This window comes from Fusarium tjaetaba (assembly GCF_013396195.1).
Source record: "Fusarium tjaetaba strain NRRL 66243 chromosome Unknown NRRL66243_c0000019, whole genome shotgun sequence".
In the NCBI taxonomy this organism is placed as follows: Eukaryota; Fungi; Ascomycota; class Sordariomycetes; order Hypocreales; family Nectriaceae; genus Fusarium; species Fusarium tjaetaba.
Window position 1 is genome coordinate 21,032 of NW_023501215.1, and position 22,275 is coordinate 43,306.

Here is a 22,275-nt window from a genome sequence, read left to right on the forward strand (position 1 = left end):
GCAGTACATCCTGTAGCCATCCGCCTTGACAGTGCCAGCCAGTGCTTGCAGTAAGCGCCCTGTGAATATTTGATCTAGTCCTAGGCAAGACGGGGTTTTCTTCTTTTTCTTCGCTCTCATATTCCTCTTCTCTCTCTTTCTTTCCCTAACCAGTCACCAAAGTCCACATCAGAATCATGGCGACACCCTCACTGCCCTGCGCGAACTGCGACCCAGATGGCCTCGGTTGCCAGAACGCAGGCAAATCCGGCTGCGCCAACTGCCGTCTGGTCTTCGTAAGTATTTGCCTCAGGTTGTACATTTTCCTTGCACCGCGCTCACAATCTTGCAGTACTGCAGTTCCGAATGCCAAAAGGCTCACTGGCCCGTTCACAAAGGTCACTGCAAATCCCCCATGAACAGCGAAGATTGGAAGCCTGAGTGGGTTCGGCAGAAAAGAACTCCTGGCTTCGTGGCGGACATCGAAGTTCCAATGAGTTCTTCCTTTGGGGGAGACAGTTGGCTCTGGGGCGGCGTTCCGGCCCTTGACGTTCTCAAACTTGAGGCGAACGAAGGGGAGTCCTACAAAGGGAAACTTTCCCTTCTCTTTGCCGGTACGTGTTTCTTCCTCTTGTCCATTTGCTGGATGACCTGTCGGCGCGACTAACGTTTCCTCTCGTCAGCCTCGGGCGATATGCGAAATGTCGTCAAGACCATCGCTCAACTTCCCCCCGGGTGGGATCAGCCCGTCGACATCGTCATGAATGACATCGACCTCGCCGTTATCGCGCGAAATGCAATCCTTCTTCTCATTGCACTTACGGCCGATCACGAAAATGAAGCAACCGACTGCATCATCCATATTTGGTACTCAAGCCTTATCCGCGAGTCTGACCGCGCCATCCTCGAACAGCGCGTCCGTCCGCTCATTCAGACCGTCTGCGACAAGATCAAGGACAAGCCTGCCAATCGCATCTTGGGCAAGACTTGGACTTTCGGAAAGCGTTCGCTTCGACTTGTTCTCACCAAGGCGGCTTGGGATAAGTTCTTGTCCTACACGACTGTCCCCGAGGGCTTGACCGTCGAGCGAGCGAACGAGATTCGCAAGGCTGTGACGCTCGCAGAGTCCCACTTTGACTTCCTCGAGCGTCACTATCTGTTCGCGATTCCATCTCATCGCGTCCCCATGCACCGGTTTCGCGAGGACGGAATCCTTCAGCCTTTTGGAGCTCAACGCAGCGAGTTTTGCATCCCGAACCCGTGATTAACATTCTCCCATGACCCTGCTTCAAGCTAACATGTTCAGAACGTTGTTCCAGGCTCCATTCGACTGGCCAATCCCGGGCGGTTCGGATCCATGCGATGGGTGGTCTCCGAAAGACCTTGAGGAGACTGACAATGGACCGGCGACTTCCGACATCGATGGCAAACTCTTCACCCATCTTCGCTCGATGCTCAAGTCCTTCACGTCGCGTATTGCGAGCACCACCATCAGCTTTCAGCTGCTCAATATCGAAGCTACTAAGCTCATTGATCACCTTAATGAGGGGTCGTTTGATCGTATTGAGGTAAGGCATGATGAACTTTTCTCCAGTTATAAACTTACACTTGCCAAGTTTCCAACATCTCAGACTCTGTCCATTTGGGGCCCCATCTCACAGCCCTAGCCATGTTGCCTTTGCTTCGATCATTGTCCGGCAATCCTCACGCAACCCTCATCACACGATTCGAGGTCGCTATCGGCAACGCCATGACAAAGGAAGATTATCGAGTCGGAACTCGGGACGAAAGGGCTCAGAATGAAACAATGGCGATTCTCTCAGACTATATTCCAATGCGTCGTCCGCCTACTTGCACATGGGATGTAGAGATCATCAAATGGGACCATGCTTCAGAGTTGATTCGCACCTATGACCATATCTATGACAGGTGAGCAATTGGAGGAGTCTGTCTGGTTTGTTCTTTGGATCTAACAGTTCTAACTAGGATCGCCCACGATCTCGAGTTTCACAAGTTTCCGGAGTATCTCAAGGTCGGGATCAAGGACCAAAGCACCATCATTGAGAAGTGGCCTTTCAGACTCAAGCTCAAGTTTGGTCAGCAAGGTGCACAGCAGGAGTTTGATCGTGTGATGGGGCAGGCCATAACTGCAAAGGCGTTCTACTTGGAGTTCAAGAGGGTCTAGTTCCCAACCGAGATGCTGGCAAGGAAGCTGATAAGGGATTCGTCTGGGATAGATGCATGCGGGCCAGAGGACTGTATCGTGACTCTCATAAACGTCATCAAAATACGCAGTATCCCCGAGTGACGTCGCATTTATAAAGCGGTAAAATCGGCGAAGTCGAAACAAAAGCCGGCATATCCGTGCTATCCAGGTTGGTTTTCAGCTGTGCGCCAAAATTCGTTAGTTTTGGACCCTTATCCTTCAAGGTGCCTAAAATTGGCGCTGGTGGGAAATATTGCTCCGAATTGAGACAAACTATTGACTATCAGGTGGGTAAGAACTGCATTAGGAATTTTAGTGAAGCTGCCACAACCCTGGGTAATAGGATAATAAGTGAACTGTTGATTTGTTGGTCTTCTCTGGTGCGTGGCCTACCTGGCAACCTGCCTGACAGGCCTAAAATAAATCGGAATCGTATGTCTCACGGACCTATTTCCGCTCGAAACCAATGAATGACTGGCCAATCCTTGTCTTCCGTCATATCGCTGTCCAAGCGATATACACAGGATGCAGAGGATGACAGCTGAACTGGCCTCGACTGGCCTTTATTGCCAAGATATGGGGCATTGCATCTACCAGCCAGCCACAACAGCATCCTTCCAGGTCACATTGCTGGCTCCCTCTTCTCTTTTCGATTGACTGCATGAGGTATCCTACGAGATAGCTATGGCACCGAAGCAGACATTCTCTATAAATACCGAGATCCTTTCTGTTGAAAATATAATTCTTCGTCAACTTCTAACCACACCTCTTTCTCAAATACCCTGCCAATTTCTTCTTTTACCCTTATTGGTTAAATACAACAGCAAGACTACAACATGGCATGTTCAGCCTTAGCAGAAAGAATCGGCACCGAGCTTCTGGTAAAGTTTGCTTGTGGTATCGCAGAAGCTGCTGGCGAGAAGGTTCTTGAAAAGGGCCTCGAGGAGTTGTTTGGCAGCGATGAACAGAAACTCAAGAACGAGATCGCAGATGTCAAGAGGAAACTCGAAGAAACCATCGGCCTAATTCGCGATGTCAAGAAAGCTATAGACAACCTCGCCAGTCAATTGGCTGGTAGCATCTTGCAACTTCGAAGTGACTCCTTGAATGGTCACTAGACAAAGATTGACAGCCTGTACAATAGCATCATCGACATTTTCGAGACTGTTGTCAGTGACTCTGGGATAGCGGACCTCGAGAAGCGCCGGGAGAGAATGCGTGACCTCCAAAAGCGATTGGATACTCAACTCAAGGAGGCTGCTAAGGAGGTCCCCGAGAGTCTGGAACAAATCAACAACTTTCTCGGCGAGGAGGGAAACAATTCGTTCCTCAAACAACTTGCACAGCATACCTTTGACAATTCTGAGGAATTTCGAATCTTCTGTCTCAAATGCAGAGCTTTGCGGAGTAACAATTCTTTAAACAGTAATTGAACATGTTTAGCTAACTTTAGGATTAGGTCTACAGCTACTGGGCAGTTGTCGGTCGGGGTATCGAGCTTCTAGAGATGGCGACAAAATCCCCGAAAGTCCATTTCCCTGAAGGAGAGAAGACTGTTGTTCGTCACATTGGATATCTCGAGAAGCAGCGAGAATTCTTCGAGTCGTCCGTTGGCAAGGCAACAATCGAACTGTACAACAGGCTGATGGAAGTCAAAGAGGAAGGGAAGTTGCAAGTCTGGTTTGCGACTAACGCTTCATCTGGGTTCACAAAAAACGAATCAGCTTTGTCCGTTGGCCTTCCTATCGCCGTTGCAAACGCCGGGTGGCAGAAATGGTACCTGACACCTGCGGCGGGTAGGAAGTCACTTGATTCATTCAGTGCCGCTGCCTATTGGCTGCAAGAGATTGATACGGGTGATTATTTGGGCAGCACGACTGGAGGTCCTGGAGGTCCTGGCCATGCCGCTGGTAGACCCGTGATTAAAGGCCATGGGCGGCTGGATTTCCCCATCCAGTGGAACTGGTTTATCAAGCCTTCAGCGCCTGGTTCCGACAGGTTCACTATCAGGCAAGAGGAATCTCCTGGTTGGGCTCTATCTGTGGACAACCGAACTAAGGCGGCGGCACTGTCAGGGCCCTTGCCTAACCTAAGCGCTGAGTTGTTCCAAATTCTACCCGTAGATAACTGAAGATCGACAGTAGTGGTATTGGCGGACACGCATGGATTATGAATCCTTCCAGATAGTCGTTTAGTAGCTTAGCTTCCTCTCTTTAATATACTCATAGTCATGCATAGCTTTTACTCTTTGGCTGTGATAAGATTCACGGGTTAAAGGAGGTTTCATCCCTAAGGGACATAGGTAAAGAACACCAATCCTTTATCACAAAGTGCTGAATCGCGGTGACAATCGATATACGTTCCATGGGTTCTACTACTTCAAGTACAATGGATTCACTCCTGGACTTAGAAAGCTGTCTTCCTCATAGGCCTCTAATACCTCGCTTTTAGTTGCTTAGAAGCGTTCATGTATTATTTTCAGAGCTCTGAAGGTCTTAGCATTTTATGAAACATTCTGTATTCTGTCATGAGAAAAGGAGTGTGTTTGACAGCTATCTACAGAGAAGGAGTGTGTTTAAGAGCTATATACAGTGAAAGAAAAACCACTCGACATGAAAATCTTTGTTAGATCCCCATGTGACCTCCACCAGCAACCCCATACCATATCAGGCTTGTGAAGCCCAACCTAGACCACTTCCTCGACGATCCCAAGGAGCAAGAGACGTCTCTAAACAGTGAACTCCAACAAACAGACATATTTGTCAATATGTGTTCTTTACCTTTGTTTGTTGAAGTCGAAGCCTCTCTAAGCCTCAAGCCTATCACAGGAACAAACAGTGGAGACGAATACCAGCAGAGAAGTAGGGCCCAACAATAGGGGTAAAGCCGGCAACAAGGGCAGCAATTTGCTCGGCCTTGGAGCAACCACCGGAGCCAGGAGCCTGCGAAGAGATTCTCGCCTGGTAAGCATCAGCTCGGAGGGATCCGTCTCGGTTGTAGACGTTGATGCGGATGATGCTGGGCATCCAAGTTCCCCATTTCATGCCAAGGCACTCCATACCCTCCAAGGGGCAGTCAGAGTTATGCGGGCAAGGCTTGCCGGACCGTCCTCCGCATGCGGAGTCGGCTCTACCCGGCTTACCCTCCTGCCAGGTGAAGCCGTAGCAGTTGTTGTAGACAGTGTAGCCGTTCTTCTGACCAATGCTATCAGCGGTCTTCCACATTGAGTGGATGAGGGCGTCACGCATTGCCCAGCCGGTCAGACGGCCCACGGCTCCCCACTGACCGTCGAGAACGAATGTGTCGGTGACGCCGTCGTTCTGATTGGGGGGGTTGCAGAACTTGCTCCATGCTCCGCGGGTGACATCCGAGAGACCGCCCTTGTCGTCACTGACGTCGTACATGCGCGTCCAGAACATGTAGAAGGTGTCTACATCACCGACATTGACGAGCTTGTCGGTATACATGGCGTGGACTTTGTAGATCCAGCCGCCTCCGGCTTGGATGGGACCAGTCGAATTGCCGGTGTTGCCATCGGCGGCTGCCTGGCGGGCAGCTTCTTCCCTGACTGCTTTGAGCCAGTCGTCGGGGTCAGCGGCGTTAATATCGTCGTAACCCCGAGGTGGATTGGTAGGGAATGGCTGAGGCGTGCCAGTTGGCTCAGGCTCGGTGGTCTGAGGCTCGATGGATGTCTGAATCTCGAAAGAAATCTGATCATCGACAGAAGTCGTTGGAAGAGAGTAGACGAGGGGAATGCTTGCGAGAAGCGCGAGAGAGGTAGAAGTGAACTTCATAGTGGAAGAGTTGAAAGACTTGGAATGTTTGTTTGAGTAGAAGATGTTGTGATGTTTGTGATGATGATGTTGAGATATTTGGGGAACTCAATGACCTATATATACTTCTCTATACCATATCATACCTCGCTCGACACTCTGTCACCGATCTGCCGAGTGTTCGATAGCAAATGCCTCCTCCGTGCTACGCATCCATCATGCCATCCTCAATCCAGACATTTGCCGACCACATTCCCGACCTATTGAAGACACCGTGGGGGTTCAGGCTCGGTGTTTTCTGCCTGATCACGTATGTGACCTGATCAAGAGACCGAGGGGATCCGGGCTCGCATTCCACGATCATGTACCCGGCCTAACTAAGACATTGAAAGGAGATGGTCATTAAAGTTTCGTATTAGCAGTTGGTATGGATACGTGTGTGTGTGTGAAGCGCGTGATATGAGCCATCAGCTATAGGTACTATCAAACTCAAAATAACACTCTTATCAAAGTCAATCCGGGCAGAATACCAGCCACCCAACACAATTGCCCAAGATTTAGTATGGTTACACAAACCACGGTTATAGGAACCTTGACACATGAATATCCTTTCGGGAATTGCGGTAAGGTTCGGGTTTCAAAAGAGGCTTCAGCCCAGGCCACAAAGGTAAAGGACACCAAGAAACACATACGGGCAACATACTTGTCGCCCTCACACCTTTCGGGAACTACTGCTCCGGCGCAAGTGTTCTAGAACTATTGTCTTCGTACCCACTATACCTAATTCTAGATTACCTAAATTGGACTGAGACTTCTAGAACTATTGTGGTCGTATCCACTATACATTTGTTATTACCGAATCTCATGGCTCGGAGGGTTCCTATTTTTCCACGACTCGGATTTCACGCCCGCTCGTCACCGGATCTCGTTCCGTAAACGAGGTTCTCGCCCTTTGTGGAGCTGATATATATACTGGTAATATACCCATTACGGAGTATATTCGCCCAATATGGTTTTAAACTTCAGGTGATTTTCGTACTTCTATAGGCGAGGTAACCATGATCTGATAAAAAGCATTCTATTAGGGACCGGGTTCGGCTGTTTCCGGATACCGGGCCGACACCCTGCATGGGGCACACTTCGGCAGTTGTGTTTAGATCAACTACTGTGGTATGTCGTCTGTCGTCTGTGCTGCTTTCAGCTCTCTCACAGTGAGAGCCTCTTACGCACAACTCTCAGCTGCATCTTGCTAATAACGGGAATTAACGGCAACCAGAGGGAACTGATCCCATTGGTAGGAGCTGAAGTCATACGAGCCGGGTCTCATGATGAGCGGGAGGGATGACGGTTCAGGCTAGAGCGGGCTAACCGAGTATTGTGGGGTTGGAATACTTGATAAGTGTCGATGTGGTGAATAATCCCGCAAGGAATTATCTGACTCGGCTCTTCAGTCTCCCTTTCGTCTTCTCTGCACTGCACCATGCACTCTTCAACACTCCTGTCACTTGTTGCTCTTGCTACACGAGCACAATCCGTCAAACTGTCTAGAGGAGAGTTCAATGTTTTGATCTCCTCAAGGCCAGCGCTCATCTTGTTCACGGCCGACGGCTGCAAAGACTGTGATCGAGTGCAAGCAGTGCTGGACACGGTGACCCCGGTACTCACCAAGACCGCCATTGCCTCGATCAACTGTAACGATGAGCCAATGGCCTGCGATGACTCTCAAGTCTTCACTGTACCCACGTTGAAGTTTACAACTGGCAACAAGGAGCTGGTCACTTACAAAGAAGCTTTAGACGCATCGTCGTGAGTTCCGTCGCTTATGTGGAGTTGACTCTGAATTGCTGATCATGATTACAGAATTGTGAAATACATCGAGCGGCAATCGGGCACTCCCGTCAAAGGCCTTACCGAAAAGAACTATATCGATTTCGCACGCTCAGCTCGTGTAGCGGTCATTGCCTTTCTCGGCTCAGACAATCAGCCTGAACGCCAAGTCTTCGACGCTATTGCCGAAAGATGGCGAGCGTATTACAGTTTTGGCAGTGTTGATGGCCTTGAGAAAGACACCAAGGGCCCTTCTATTGCTGTGTATACTGAAGAGGAAGAGGATCCAGTTTACTACCACGGACCCTTCACCGTCACGGACGTCGAGGCCTTCTTGCGAGATGCAACCCAGCCGCTGATTCGCGAATATGATCCCATCGTTCATGAACAAGTCATAAAGGTAAGCAACCTTACTCTCAAGGCTACACATCAACTAACCGTTCCAGGACGAGAAACCACTGGCCCAGATATTCTTCAGCAAACGCGATGATCGCCCTGAGCTTGTCAAGTCTTTGGCTCCTCTTGCTAAGAAGTATAAGGACCAGCTTACCTTCATGACAGTCCTTGCACCAGACTATCCCAAGAGATGTGAGCAGATGCACCTTAGCCAGGACATCAAGCATGGTTTCGCCATCGCAAATCAACAGGGTAGAGCATATCCCATGTCTGAAAAGGTTTTCAACGCCAATAGAGTCGCCAAACATGTAGCTGCTTACCTCGCTGGCTCGTTGACACCGAGTATCAAGTCAGAGCCAGTACCTGAGCAGTCTACCGATCAGCCTTTCTTGACAAAATTGGTGGGCAGTAATTTCGACGACTTGGTTTTTGACAAGTCTAAAGATGTTTTGGTTGAGTTCAACGTACCGTGGTGTGAATACTGTACCGAGTAAGTCGACACTATCTCTACGATTTGCTAACGCTAACAATTAAATAGTTTGCATGCTGTGATGAACGATCTTGGCTCCAAATATGCAAAGCTTGGGCTTTCTGACAAAGTCGCGCTCGCATCTATTAATGTTGATGCGAATGATGTGCCAATTGAGATTGAATCATACCCATCCATCCGATTGTATCGCGCGGGCACAAATGAGGTTGTGTCTTTCACAGGCAACTTTACTGAGATGTTGACGGTCGAAAAATTGGATACTTTTGTTTCCCAGAGCGGAAGTCATGGTATCAGTGCTTTGAATCAGAACAACGATCATGACGAGCTGTAGTATCTAGATACAGAATTACACGAAATATCTGAGAGGCAGAAGCTTCATCATGATCAATCCCTTGCGGGCTCCCCAACCCTTGATGCTGATTTGACTGCCACCGCAGCGTGCGTTGGGTCATTTAGTGAGGGATAAGGCAACAACTACCTTCTTAAAATGAAATAGGCTGCATGTGACCTGAAAAAGGTATATAAACCAACACCATCATCCATCCTTTTATTGTACATCAACTCATAATCCCAGAATTATTCATACATCAGATTTAAGAACAACATTTCTACACCATGTCCACGTCAAGCAAGATCCTGTTCAGTACTCAGTTGACCTTGCAACCAACCCTGCCTTATGGCCTGATCCAAACCAACCGTCATTTGGGTTCATGGACGTCAGCAAAGTTGATGTCATCCTCATCAACATCAATGCAGCCTCTGACTTCCGTCTACTCCGCACTGGCACCAATGAATCAATTGGTTACGCAGTCACTCAAGTCACCAAACACGTCGCTCGCGGTCCTTACCGGATTGTTAGTATGAACGCTAGCGAATACTCTTGTGTAGTGGTTCTGTCAACAGAGAAATCTCGAGATGAACTTAGGTGGAACAACGGGTCTCCCTGGGACAGAGAGGATGATCCCCAGCCTGAGGTGGTCCTCAAGTGAGGTCTTGGGACAAAGAGTGGATGAGATATTGGGCTTTGTTGGTTGTTCTAGCTTGGTTTACATTGCCTCGTTTATGCTTCATAGCCAATCTAGAATCCTAAACTTTATCGCTCAATGTCAGTCAGGTCATGTCGTTATGTCCAACGAAGCAAGGGATTTACAGCAGGAGAAGACTTCATTGGTGTGTTGGTCCTGGCTCTCAGACCCCTTGCATGATATGTACCTAATAGGTAGTGGGCACTGATGTGGCACAGCAAACTAACCATACAGAGGAGGAACTTTTGCAAAATTGAGACAAGGACCAACAGTGGGGGTAAATAATGCCTGCGGTTAGATCCGGTCCACTAGGCTATCATTATGCTTCACAAAACACTATGCAAGCCCCATAAGAAGGATCGTAGGTGGTGTTACAAAGTCATCCGTTGCTATACGGAGTGCATCGGGGTACTTTTGACAACGCAAGTTTCAAATCGCGCACATTTTATAACCAGATTCGCGTCATGTTTTCTCAACCATATATACAAAACATTAGTGCTTTCAGTTGACGCAGGATCAGTAACGTTAAGGTTAGAAACATCATTAACGTTATGTCTTGACCATATCTAGCTCTTAACGTACCTTCTTAACATCAACTATCGTTGCCCCGAATTTCCCTAGACGACAGCTCCTAGGATGTCGTCTCCAAGACTGCAGTACACTACAGAGTGTCTTTCGTATTTACATTGCCTGCAGAAGCTGTCGGGGCGGACCACGCCGTGTAACCCTTCCTTGATCCATGACAACCATCTCGTTCATATCCTCGATTACGCCATCAAACTTGGGAACAATAGATAAAATAGTATGGTCCTCGAACTCAACCTTGATACGACCACGTACCACTCGAGCTGAATCTTCGTCAAGACTAATCACAAGTTAGCGCTAATCGGATGAATAGAATAGTTGACTTGTTGCGAGCTTACCTGCTTGTAACCTCATCCAGAACAACTATCTTCCAACCTGAGCCCGGATGGGACTGGGTCCGCCTTTTCTTGACAATAGCACGAGCCACACTAAGTAGCTGTAACTGGCCAGCAGACCATGAGCCTTGGAAAAACATACCTTCTAGCCCACCGCGTTCTTCCACCAGCGACCAAATTTGCAAGCTATCCAGAACATCCCTCATGACCTCTGCCATCGCCATCGCGGAGCCTTCACCTTCTTCGCCAGATGATCCCCATGGATCAAGATTCTCTCTCAAGGAAATTCCCGAAAGGAAGAAGTTGTTTTGCGTGATTGCATTGAGGCGGTCTTGGATCACCTGCTGATCAACCTGTGCAATGTCCATGCCTCCGATGGATATTTTCCCGGAGGACAATGGTAGTATGCGGAAAAGACTCGAGACCAGCGTTGATTTTCCGCTTCCAGAACGCCCAGTTATGGCCAGCTTCGTGCCAGGTCGTATCGTTAGATTGATAGAGTCAAGCGCTCGATGATTGATGTTCAGATCACTCGTGTCTTGTGAGCTGTCTTCGGCGCTTTCGAGCGATGGCTGAGGCTTCCTATACACGACAGGGACGTCTTCAAATACAATGCTCTGATCGCCTTCATAGTCTGGATGGGACTCATGGCCGCAGCCGTTGGCGACAGGCGTTTCGTGAGAAAAGTCCTTGATTCGAGCGATAGCGCCCAGCGACGTTTCCATCGAAGCCCAGCAACGGATCAGCATGGTGAGATATTGGTTGAAAGACGTCAGGTTCACTAAAGCCACACCCATGTCAGAACCTGAAGTTCCGGATCTTGTCTGAACCGCCACAACGATAAGAAGCGTGGCTAGACAGGCAACCACGAGATCAAGTACTAGAGATAACCATCTCTGGACCGTATACAAGAGGTAGATAGGCTGTTGTGAATCATCCAGGACCTTTACATGTTTTTCCTTGAGGAAAGAGCCGAACTCTCCGCCATAGGCACGTATCGTATTCATGCCCAGAATTGTCTCCTTGAATTTGGTGTACAACGGCGCCTTTGCTTCAATGTCCAGTAAACGAAGCTGACGTGATGTTTGGAGGTAGAAGCGCTGAAGTATATCACTACCAGACAGAAGGGTATCGCCGCAGCCATATAATTTGCGGTTGCTGATATGACAGCAGCTTGTACAAGGCAGATAGACGCAAAGAGGAACGTGGTGACAACAGCTAGTAGTAAGGTGTAGTCTGCAAGCTGCATATCCTGGTTGAATCGGTTCAATGTGATGCCGTCGTCGATGGTGAAAAAGTAGGACACATGGGCGTTGAAAACAATTGTGAGGACCATCAGGTGAAGCTTTATGGCTGATCGCGCTACCATGGTGACCATAGATGTCCAGCAAGCCAAGTATAAAGTTGATAGTCAGAGAGCACAGAGCAGGGCGTATATACCTAGGTAGAATCCGTTCGACTTTCTACCCATAGAGTTGGTGGCATCTGACCACCACTGGATCCAAACGGTCGAGAACTGATAGCAGAACGCGCAACACAAGCAAAGGCACAAAAAGACAGATGTGTTATATCGGCCAGTAGCATGGGCATAGAAGCTGTAGATGCTCCAATCGCCGGTAGGTCGTCGTAGGTCTGCTTTTGCCTCAGTGAGTTCGAGGCGCGGCCCTGCAGATGTGCGATCTCCGGCTCGGCCTTGGCTCTGCTCGTCGTTTGTGACCTCGATATCGTCCTTTGTAGAAGTAGCCACCATAATAGGACTATCGACATTGGTTGGTTCTCTAGTAATAGTCACAGATCCTTGCAGATCTATAACCAGGGCGTTATCGGTATGAAGTGTTATATCGCCTGTTTGGTCAGCAACAAGGTTCATGACTTAGGGAGCTGAGTAACCTCTCAATGCGCGATAAAGATGATAGACCTGCTGCGAAGCTAGGAAGACTCTGAATGAGTACCGAGATCGGAGCGGCAATGAGATTAATGAGGCAGAGTGAGGTGAAAGCTTTTGAGGCCGTGAAATTCAAGTCGTCATTGATTCGTAGAATGATTGCGTAAAATGCAAAGGTGATCAATGGCCCCAGTACAGTTGTTCATGGGGATAGCACAATGATCCCTGCCATGAGTCGGCGAAAGTGGGTAGAGGGCGTAATCTCTTCAACTCGTAAACGCTGTAGAAGCTCGCTCGCATAGCTACCGATGCCCTAGATTCGGACTTCTTTAAGGTTACTGAGGATGGCTGAAGTCAGGTTAACGCGCTTTTCAATGGCGGCATTCCAGGAACCCTGCGCTGTACCAATCTTTTGCATGACGGGCACTGTAGCAGCCACGAAAACTATTCTATTGTTAGCTGGAGGAACGCTCAAATTGTTTCACAGAGATGCTGACCTATAGGAACGATGACAGGAGCAACACAGGCCCAAGACATGTGTAATGCGAGTACATAGATCGCTATAGCAATCTGACCTATGCTGGCCCAAAGTTCATGGAAGTCTTAGAACCCGAGCATAACCTTCTCTACATCAACGGTCATAAGAGTGAGGCAGCCAGTATCCGCAGAGCCAGGCACAGTAGACTCGAAAGCACTGTTATATATTAGACTGACCAGGCTTCCGCGGTCCATCGCCATGAGTCGGTTTATCAGATGCCAATAGAAAGCACTAGACAGCTTTGTTTGTCAGTCAACATATATTCAGCCAGTGTCAGGCTGACCAACTCACCGCATAACCGAGAAAGGTGAGAACAAATGCAGCGACAAGTAGATTCCCTTCTTCGATAGATCTCTCGTTGTGACTGATACTTGTAAATGAAACCGCGGTATAGATCAGAAAGGGCTGGGCGAGTGTAAAGCCTAAGAGAAGTATGCGAGGAATGATCGGCGGTAGCAAGCCTCGACGCAACCGAAATAGTTCACGCAAAAGGGTTGAACTTTTTGCAGCTGTCAAGAACCGAACTGCTACAGTATGAGTACATGTGAAATACGCGGGTCGAAGTCATTGACTGACCTAGTTTCGGTTCCAGTTGTTGGCTTTTGAGATCATCAGAGAGTGGTGTGAGGGTTGCCATAGAGAGAATGGCATCGTAACCTAGTCGAAGTAGAGGCATTAACCAGCTGAAAAGAAGCCTAGCCAACGGGCCAGCCAGCTCTTCCGGGCTGTATCGGCAAGACTCAATCAGCAAATGACTCTTTTCGACATTCTCAACCATGAGAAGTAATACTTGAAAGACCATGTTGACGCTGTAGAGGATGGGGATGGCAGAAACCCCGCGCATCAACCACAGTGTCCTCGTAGTAGCAATGTTGAGTAGGATGTGGACAGACAGGTAGACAGTTATCAAGATTGAAGGACGTCGTGAGTGACGATGTCGGAACTTAGAATAAAGGCCAAGCACAAAGAATGCTACACATTCGAGAGCTGCAGTTGTGATTGCGAGGCCCCGGCCAGGAACGGAGAAGCAAGCAACACAACACGAGGTGCCGCAGGCGAATACCCGGGAAAAGGTGTGAGACAACAGTGCAGCCATATTCGGTTTAGTCTTATTCTCTTTTATCCCACGCGTTCATGGCTCAAGACCAGGGTAGAACCAACAGACAAAACAAAACGTATGATATGCATACAAAAGGTCTTGTATTTAGACAAAAAGTCTTGTAGATAACCGCATTCCTTTTTCGCATCTTTACGCATGAGGATCAATCGTTAGCGTACCAAATGGCTTGACAAAGGTCTCCACTCCTTCAATTAGCCGCCATTGCATTTAAACTGCCATGGCTACGTGATGGCTAAGTATGTATCAGATCGGCCCGCGGTCACCTCTTTTAGCTACGCATTTGAAGAGACGGATACTTTCTGTCAATCACGTCTCAGTATTCATCAGTTCTCTCCCAAGACTAAACAGTACGGTCCATCATTCCAAAACCTCACCAATATCAGTCGCTCTGACAACATTGCTTGTGGTAAAGTCAGCATTGTCCATGACACTAACTTCACATTGCCATCTCGGTACTAACACGACTATCTCTCACATCCAAGTACTTCATATTCCGTGTTCCAGTTTCTTTTCGCGGCATTCGGGCCAATCTTTGCAAACCTTGATACTCCCTCTGTCCCGTCATCTATTGACAGCATCAACAAAGTGCCCTAGAGGACCTCGAATTCAGTTTCGAGGCGAATAGATCCCAATGGATCTATACAAGACATCACTTACGGTGGCTCGCTGGCCATGAGTCCGATGCTTAATTGGCTATCCAAATTTCGGCAGATTGAATTCTCATCCGCTAATTGGACATATTCGAACGTGAATTCAGACAGAGAGTTGCTCGGAGGAACAAGCACAACATCAAGCTACAAATATATCTTTTAGGTATTTCAAAGCTTGAGATTGATTCGCGTCCTTCCACTAGATTATATAGTGCTGGCATAGATGTAATTATGTCTCTCAAAGGTAGCTTCAATGAAATGTTAACACTTAACAGGTCGATACTCCCATTCCTCAGAACGGAAGTCATAAACGGGCGAAAGGGGAGCTCGTGATGAGCTGCCCGGATTGACTTTGATAAGAGTGTTATTTTTAGTTGATAGTCCCTACAGGTGATGGCTCACATCACGCGCCTCGCACACGTAGTATAGATAAGAAATGACGTCAAAAATACCAAAAGCGAAACTTCAGCCTTGTTATCGCTTGTTCGCAATGTCGACCCATATGATATTGGATGCCTTGCAGCGGCCGAGCGTTGTTTGCCCCAAGCGGCGATCAGCTGAGTGGCTGTGTCGGGTCATTGCGTGGGCCTTAAGTGAGGGGTATCTGAAAGTCCCCTCCACAAAGCTATTATACTCAGAAGACCGGGATAGATGTAACACAATCGGAAATAAACTATTCATTTCTCTCAGGTTAGCTTCTCTAATGTCGCCATCGAAGCCCAAGGCAGAGGCCAAGCCCTCAAGGCTCCACGGGAGAGACAATTGCCCCAGTTTCAAAGCCCCTCCTATAGACTGGAGTCGACTTAAAGCCTGGGTAAATCTTCCAGTCCTCGATTCTTTGGCTTCCGCTGTGAGATATAGCTGGGCGAAGCATGGTGAACTTGTTCCTGTCGGAGCTTATCGGCTGATCTAGAAATCAATAGGAGAATCAGCGTGATCGCGAACTTGCTGCAAGATACGGGGGACTCGGGAGACACCGTTTGATTTATGATCGTGAGAGTGATGCGAAACTCCCACCACCCCTGTTCGCCAACCTAGAGCAGGAGTCCAACGCTGAGGATATTTTGCTCTCAATCGCAAATCCGGAACCGCCGAGGTACCGATTCACGCCGCTTGACAACCAAAGTCCTTCAGCAAAAGGGACTTCTAGAATCTATCACCCTTTACCCGAGGCCAATGCCTTCCGATTACTAGAGATTCTTGCTGGCGAATGCGACGTGGTTCAATGTAAGCTCCACGTATGCAGCTTACAAGAAAGCGAGACAACATATGAAGCTCTGTCATACACGTGGGCCAAGCCAGATGATTCCAGCAACCGAAAGATTGAAATCATCTCCAACGGAGGGAGTCAAACTATGTCTATCTCCGGTAGTTTATATATCGCATTACGAGAGCTTCGGAGGAGCAATGCAAGCAGAGTATTATGGGCCGATGCTATCTGCATCAATCAGGAGGACGTCAAAGAGAGAGGCCAACAGGTAGCTATGATGGGACAAATATTCAGTGGCGCTTGGCAGGTGGTTATATGGCTGGGTGAGGAGGAAGATCGCTGTATGTGCGGAAACACGGTCCTTGAGACGTCTCTTTCTTCAGCCTCGAAAGGGTTTTCGGGATTATGCTCACTCGTGAACGATTGGCTCGCTCAGGCTGGTCAAGAGACTTTCGAAGCAACTTACTCGGAGATCTCAAAAGATGGCCAATCCACGATACATCGCGCCAACATATACGATGCTGAGGACAACGACACTCAAATGATGCAGCTCTTCTGTCGGCGTTGGTTCTCTCGTATCTGGGTCTTGCAAGAAGCTACCCTCGCAAGGCATGCTGTCGTCCAACTCGGCTCGTACCTAATTCCATGGGAGTGGGTTGGGCTCGCAGCAGCTATAGTGGTCCACGAGCCGAAACTGTATGCTGCTGGTTATACGCCAGACGCGAGCCTTAGCAGAGCGACGAACACTTATCTCATGTATCGACTATCAATATCACAGAAATGTTTCCCGCGCCTGGAATTCTCCTTCGCCCAATTGCTTCGACTGTCTCGAAAATTCAACAGCAAAGAGCCTAAGGATAAGGTATACGGCCTCTTGGGTATTGGAACGACAGACTCCGTTGGCAAACAGATCGTTCCAGACTATTCGGAGACAACTAGTTCCGAGAAAGCTTTCGAGGATACTGCCAGAATCATGCTTCAGTCGGCGTCTCCACTGACGTTTCTTTCTGGAGCTGGGACGTTTGGGCTCTTTGATCGCTCGGGGCCTTCGTGGGTGCCAAGTTGGCATGAGTACCGGCCATGGACAATATTGCCGACCGAGAAACATCCAGGCTTCCAATGTGCATCTGGTACTCCAATGGAACTGAAACCCGGTAACGAGGCAGGAGAACTGGTCCTCAAGGGCGTGATTATCGATCACATCTCCTCTGTGCAAGAACACCATGATGTTTGTTGGAACATGTGGGGCGACCACGACGAGATTTATGACAACTTCCTAAGCCAGCCACGATGGAGTGAGGAAGCATGGAGAAAATGTGCCATGACGTTAACGTGCGGTGGTGATGGGAGAGCTTATCCCATTGATGATGAGACGGCGCATCTCACTAGTTTCGCTGCTCTGGTACTTTTAGGACGTGCTCATTGGATCATGACAGATCTCATCGCACTACAGGATATTATCGAGCCCGAAGGCGACGGAATGACACAGACTGAGTATCTTGAACAGATTGATAGATATGGAGATGCTCGTGGATATATCAGCGCCCTGGAACCTCTTCAGTATTATTATAGGTTGTTCAAGACGGCATCGAAAGACTTTGGGGTCGGGCCTGTTGATATGAAGATTGGGGATAAGCTGTGCGTACTATTTGGTGCGGAGGTTCCCTTTTTGTTGAGGCCGAAGGGCGATGGGTACTTGGTAGTCGGGGAATGCTATGTCTATGATTTGATGCATGGAGAGGTCCTCGAAAAACTAGCAGCTGATCCTGATGCACATTTGAAGGCTCAATGGATCAAACTCATCTAGATTTGTTACTTGCAGTTGAGAGCTGTGGCTGGGAGCTCAAACTGATAGACAGAACCTAGAGTTTTCACTTGAAGCGCATTGAGTTCGGTGATGTCTTGCTAGTCTACAAATGAATCCGAATAAATTGCAGTTCTCCTAATTATCTATACCAAATATCCAATAACGCCTATTCCAGCTCAAAGTTAACATAGACCCGACTCTCCCATCCCGAAAGCATCGGCCGTCCACCTTTCAACCCTCCCGCAGTCTCCCTCGTGTACGCCATCAACCTCACATCCTCACACGCGCAGCCCAATGCAGTAGGAACATCCGGACCAAGTCTATCCTCCCGACTCATATTCAACACAACAACAGCCTTCCTCTTCTCACCCCGTCTCCCCTTAATAGGTACAATACTCTCTTTGACGTAGCTAAACAACGATTCATCCTCGGGATCAAGAAGTTTGAAAGAACCAAAGACAAAGATATCTTGATATTCCTTTCGGAGGCGAAGCATAGCTTTGTAGAAACTGAGGATTGAGTTGGGATCTTTGACTTGCTTGGCGACGTTGATGTCGCGATAATCATCGTGGACTCTCATCCATGGCGTTGCAGAAGCATCAGCAAAGCCAGCGTTGGGTGAATCATCCCATTGGAAGGGAATACGCGAATGGTCGCGCGCCATGATTTGAAGACCGTGCATCGTATCTCTAACGCGTTTCTCATCGCCTGACGCGACGGCTTCGGCGTAAAAGTTGCTGCTTTCGATATCCTTGTATTCTTCAATTCCCCACGACTTGGGCATGTTGGTCATGCCAATTTCTTGTCCTTGGTACAGGAATAGAGTACCTGTGAGGGTTGTTTGCCATAGAGCCAAAGTCTTTGCTGACTTGAGCCACCATTCCGGCGTCGACGCGTCACCGAAGCGATCCACCGCACGACCATTGTCGTGATTCTCGCAGAAAGCTGTTGCCCATGCGTCTGTGCCCTCGATGAAGCTCTGCCACTTGTACACAAACGCCTTGAGCTTCGACAACGGGAACGGTTCGTAGATATACTTGTCACCAAAACCGTTTCCGTTTCCAAGTCTGATCATGGAAAACTCAAACACCATGTCCAACTCTTTCGCAGCAGCCGATACATAGGGAATGACTTGTGAAGGATTGGGCGTATTTGAAAGCTCACCCACTGAAACGGCGTTATAAGGACCAAGTACTTTCTTATGCATCTCGTGAATAAACTCATGGATGCGCGGTCCGTTGCACCACATTTCAGGCGCAGGCTGATGAGGCGATGCAGGATCTGTGATAGGCGCGTCAACAAAATCTCGCCTCTTGGAATATTTGTTAACAGTATCAATGCGAAACCCATCAACGCCGCGATCAAGCCAAAAGCGCATGGTATTCTCGTAGATCGCCTCTCGACACTCCTCATTATCCCAGTTCAAGTCCGGTTGATCCGGCGCATAAAGATGAAGGTAATATTCTTGCGTGTGCTCATCCCACGTCCACGTCGAGCACGCAAAATATCCCCTCCAATTCGTAGGAGGATATCTTACACCGTTCTCATCATACCGTGCTGGTTTCCAGATATACCAATCCCTCTTGGGATTATCCTTTGACGATCTCGATTCTTTGAACCACTCGTGCTCTATGGATGTGTGATTCACAACAAGATCGAGAATAATCTTGAGACCTCGCGCGTGACATTCTTTCACGAGGATGTCGACATCTTCAACGCTGCCATAGGGCTCGTAGATTTTCTGATAGTCTGAGACGTCGTAGCCCATGTCTTTCTGGGGACTCTCGAAAATGGGGGATACCCATACGACGTCGATGCCAAGATCGCTTAGATAATCGAGCTTGGAGATGAGACCGGGTAAATCGCCCCAGCCGTCGTTGTTGGAGTCTTTGAAGCTGGCTGGGTAGACTTGGTAGAAGGACGCGGCTTTCCACCAGGGCTGTTTGCCCATGTATTGGTGTCTATCGTCCCAAATGATGGAGCCCATGATGAATCGAGAGGCAGATAAAGATGGAAGAGGATGTTAAGTTGGGGATGAGAATATTGTTGAGGGGAACACGAGGTGTTTATTATTTACCCATCTTATCGGCCGATATCACCCCGTTACTTGTGGGGATCAAATCCTCTCTCTGATCAACGCCGCATGTAACGGACTCTCCGCTCAAACATTGCAGCGTAACATTCATCGCCATCTCAGCCGAGGCTGCCTCTCACCCCCATCAAACTACCCTACGACGTCACCCAAAAATCCTTGCTCGTGTGTGACCAGCGGAGACTCCGCCTTTAGCGCTCCCACCATCGGAGTCGTTCCGCACTATTGATCACTAACACCAAATGAACCAATAATTGCAGTGAGTCAAATTCCGAAGAGTGGAAGCTCCGCTAGTGATCGGAGACTCCTGTGCAAAAGACTCGTGCCCCAATCCCATTTCTTGAAAATCACCCCACACACTCAATTCCCCCGTGCCCCAGGTTTCCCCATGCTTCACACCAGATGATGTACAGGTCCTGTTTCTGGGGAGTTGTCCTAAGTTAAGCTTGGTTAAGCTTGGGCGAAAAAAATTATCAGCATCCGAGCTGTCGGGTTCAGGCGTAGCGAGCATCGGCTCCGCGAAAGTACATAAAGGACCGACTATCCTTCCTCTTTTCCCCCATCATCCCATCCATCCTCTTCTCACTATCTCAACTCTCATCTCCACAATGGCTTCTTATCCCGAGAAGAGTATCGACGCTCAGCATGACGAGACCGTAAGCCCTGAGGCTCTTGCCTCAGAGGCCAAAGTCGCCGCCGAGGCTGAGCATCATATGACTCTCTGGCAAGCTATCAAGACGTATCCCAAGGCCATCGGCTGGTCTGTTCTTTTGTCAACCACGCTCATCATGGAAGGCTATGATCTTGCGTTACTCGGCAACTTGTACGCTTCTCCTGTGTTTAATCAGAAGTTTGGCTCGTGGAATGCTGAGAAGGAGAAATATGCTGTTTCTCCTGCATGGCAATCTGGTTTGTCCAACGGTGCTCGTGCCGGTGAGATCATTGGTCTCATCATCGCGGGTTGGACGTCAGACAGGTACGGCTACAAGATGACAATCATTGGCTCTCTCGTCCTCATGATTGCGTTCGTCTTTGTTCTCTTCTTCGCTCCCAACGTCAAGATCCTCGTACTCGGAGAAGTCCTCTGCGGTAAGTTCATCATATCATGCCACTTACCCGTGCCATTCGCTAATGTGACTATGCAAGGTATCCCATGGGGCGCGTTCCAGAGCGTTACGCCTGCATATGCATCCGAAGTAGCACCGGTTGTTCTGCGACCTTACCTCACGACTTTTATCAACATGTGCTGGGTGATTGGCCAGTTCTTTGCCGCTGCCGTGAACAAAGGTTCTGTTGGGCGCGGTGATGAGTGGGCTTATCGCATTCCTTTCGGTGTGCAGTGGGTTTGGCCTGTGCCTATCCTGGCAGGTGTCATTTTTGCTCCCGAGTAAGTTGTCACATCATTAGTGAGGAGTGTTAGCTAATGGATTGATAGATCACCTTGGTGGTATGTTCGAAAGGGTAACCGAGCGGCAGCCAAGAAGTCGCTGCTGAGACTTACTTCGCCCCAACAACCCAACTTTAACGCTGACGAGACGATTGCTATGATTGAGCATACGAATGAGATGGAGAAGAACTTGAAAGAGGGAACGAGCTACAGAGACTGTTTCAAGGGTATTGATCTTCGCCGAACTGAGATTGTTGTTGGTATCTGGCTTGTGCAGACTCTTGGTGGACAGAACCTCATGGGGTACTTCTCATACTTCCTCACACAAGCCGGTATGGATGCTAGCAACTCCTTCTCCCTGTCCATGGGCCAATATGCCCTTGGAATGGTTGGCACCATGGGTTCCTGGTTTTTGATGTCCAGAGTCGGTCGACGCACCATTCACTTCTCCGGTCTATGCTCTCAACTCCTCATTCTCATCATCGTCGGCTCCCTCTCCTTCTCCAAAGACAATTCTTCCGTCTGGGCTATCGGCGGCATGCTTATTCTCTTCACATTCGTCTACGACTTCACAGTTGGACCCGTCACATACTCTCTCATCTCCGAGCTCTCATCGACCCGACTCAAGGCCAAGACCATCGTCATGGCTCGCGCCGCTTACAATGCTAGCAACATCTTTGTCAATGTCATGACAAACTATCAGCTTTCATCATCGGCGTGGAACTGGGGTGCTCGCACTGCCTACTTCTGGGCTGGAACTTGTCTCATCTCTGCCATCTGGGTGTTCTTCAGACTTCCTGAGCCCAAGGACCGTACTTATGCCGAATTGGATGTTCTCTTTGAGAAGAAGGTTCCTGCGAGGAAGTTTGCAAAGACTCAGATCGATCCTTATTCGCACTCCCTTACTTCTGACAAGAAGTTGAACGAGAAAGAGTTGCAGTAGGCATTGAAACAGTAAATCGTTGTTGAT

The 22,275-nt window shown here is 48.7% G+C and overlaps 8 protein-coding genes across 8 annotated transcripts; 4 read left to right on the forward strand and 4 right to left on the reverse strand.

Moving 5' to 3' along the window:
- Positions 1 to 176: 176 nt before the first annotated feature.
- On the forward strand, positions 177 to 2,164 carry FTJAE_776 (uncharacterized protein; the record flags this gene model as incomplete). Its single annotated transcript, XM_037354508.1, has 6 exons — positions 177 to 275; positions 332 to 593; positions 663 to 1,239; positions 1,286 to 1,539; positions 1,596 to 1,908; positions 1,966 to 2,164. The coding sequence occupies 6 exons, from the start codon at positions 177 to 179 to the stop codon at positions 2,162 to 2,164; spliced, it is 1,704 nt and encodes a 567-aa protein (XP_037212075.1).
- Positions 2,165 to 3,021: 857 nt separating this feature from the next.
- Positions 3,022 to 4,316, forward strand: FTJAE_777 (uncharacterized protein; the record flags this gene model as incomplete). The annotated part of the gene is made up of 4 exons (XM_037354519.1): positions 3,022 to 3,219; positions 3,304 to 3,509; positions 3,553 to 3,592; positions 3,645 to 4,316. 4 exons carry the CDS (start codon positions 3,022 to 3,024, stop codon positions 4,314 to 4,316), a joined length of 1,116 nt encoding a protein of 371 aa, XP_037212076.1.
- A 691-nt stretch (positions 4,317 to 5,007) lies between these two features.
- On the reverse strand, positions 5,008 to 5,979 carry FTJAE_778 (uncharacterized protein; the record flags this gene model as incomplete). Its single annotated transcript, XM_037354530.1, has 1 exon — positions 5,008 to 5,979. One exon carries the CDS (start codon positions 5,977 to 5,979, stop codon positions 5,008 to 5,010), a length of 972 nt encoding a protein of 323 aa, XP_037212077.1.
- A 4,334-nt stretch (positions 5,980 to 10,313) lies between these two features.
- On the reverse strand, positions 10,314 to 12,486 carry FTJAE_780 (ABC transporter integral membrane type 1; the record flags this gene model as incomplete). The annotated part of the gene is made up of 5 exons (XM_037354551.1): positions 10,314 to 10,357; positions 10,410 to 10,561; positions 10,620 to 11,774; positions 11,822 to 11,969; positions 12,057 to 12,486. 5 exons carry the CDS (start codon positions 12,484 to 12,486, stop codon positions 10,314 to 10,316), a joined length of 1,929 nt encoding a protein of 642 aa, XP_037212078.1.
- Positions 12,487 to 12,814: 328 nt separating this feature from the next.
- On the reverse strand, positions 12,815 to 13,841 carry FTJAE_781 (multidrug resistance; the record flags this gene model as incomplete). Its single annotated transcript, XM_037354561.1, has 5 exons — positions 12,815 to 12,945; positions 12,999 to 13,076; positions 13,216 to 13,270; positions 13,331 to 13,563; positions 13,616 to 13,841. 5 exons carry the CDS (start codon positions 13,839 to 13,841, stop codon positions 12,815 to 12,817), a joined length of 723 nt encoding a protein of 240 aa, XP_037212079.1.
- A 1,671-nt stretch (positions 13,842 to 15,512) lies between these two features.
- On the forward strand, positions 15,513 to 17,826 carry FTJAE_782 (Het6 heterokaryon incompatibility protein; the record flags this gene model as incomplete). The annotated part of the gene is made up of 2 exons (XM_037354572.1): positions 15,513 to 15,659; positions 15,733 to 17,826. The coding sequence occupies 2 exons, from the start codon at positions 15,513 to 15,515 to the stop codon at positions 17,824 to 17,826; spliced, it is 2,241 nt and encodes a 746-aa protein (XP_037212080.1).
- Positions 17,827 to 17,992: 166 nt separating this feature from the next.
- FTJAE_783 (alpha-glucosidase) lies at positions 17,993 to 19,813 on the reverse strand (the record flags this gene model as incomplete). The annotated part of the gene is made up of 1 exon (XM_037354583.1): positions 17,993 to 19,813. One exon carries the CDS (start codon positions 19,811 to 19,813, stop codon positions 17,993 to 17,995), a length of 1,821 nt encoding a protein of 606 aa, XP_037212081.1.
- Positions 19,814 to 20,526: 713 nt separating this feature from the next.
- FTJAE_784 (major facilitator superfamily transporter) lies at positions 20,527 to 22,248 on the forward strand (the record flags this gene model as incomplete). The annotated part of the gene is made up of 3 exons (XM_037354594.1): positions 20,527 to 21,007; positions 21,065 to 21,305; positions 21,354 to 22,248. 3 exons carry the CDS (start codon positions 20,527 to 20,529, stop codon positions 22,246 to 22,248), a joined length of 1,617 nt encoding a protein of 538 aa, XP_037212082.1.
- Between the last annotated feature and the right edge of the window lie 27 nt (positions 22,249 to 22,275).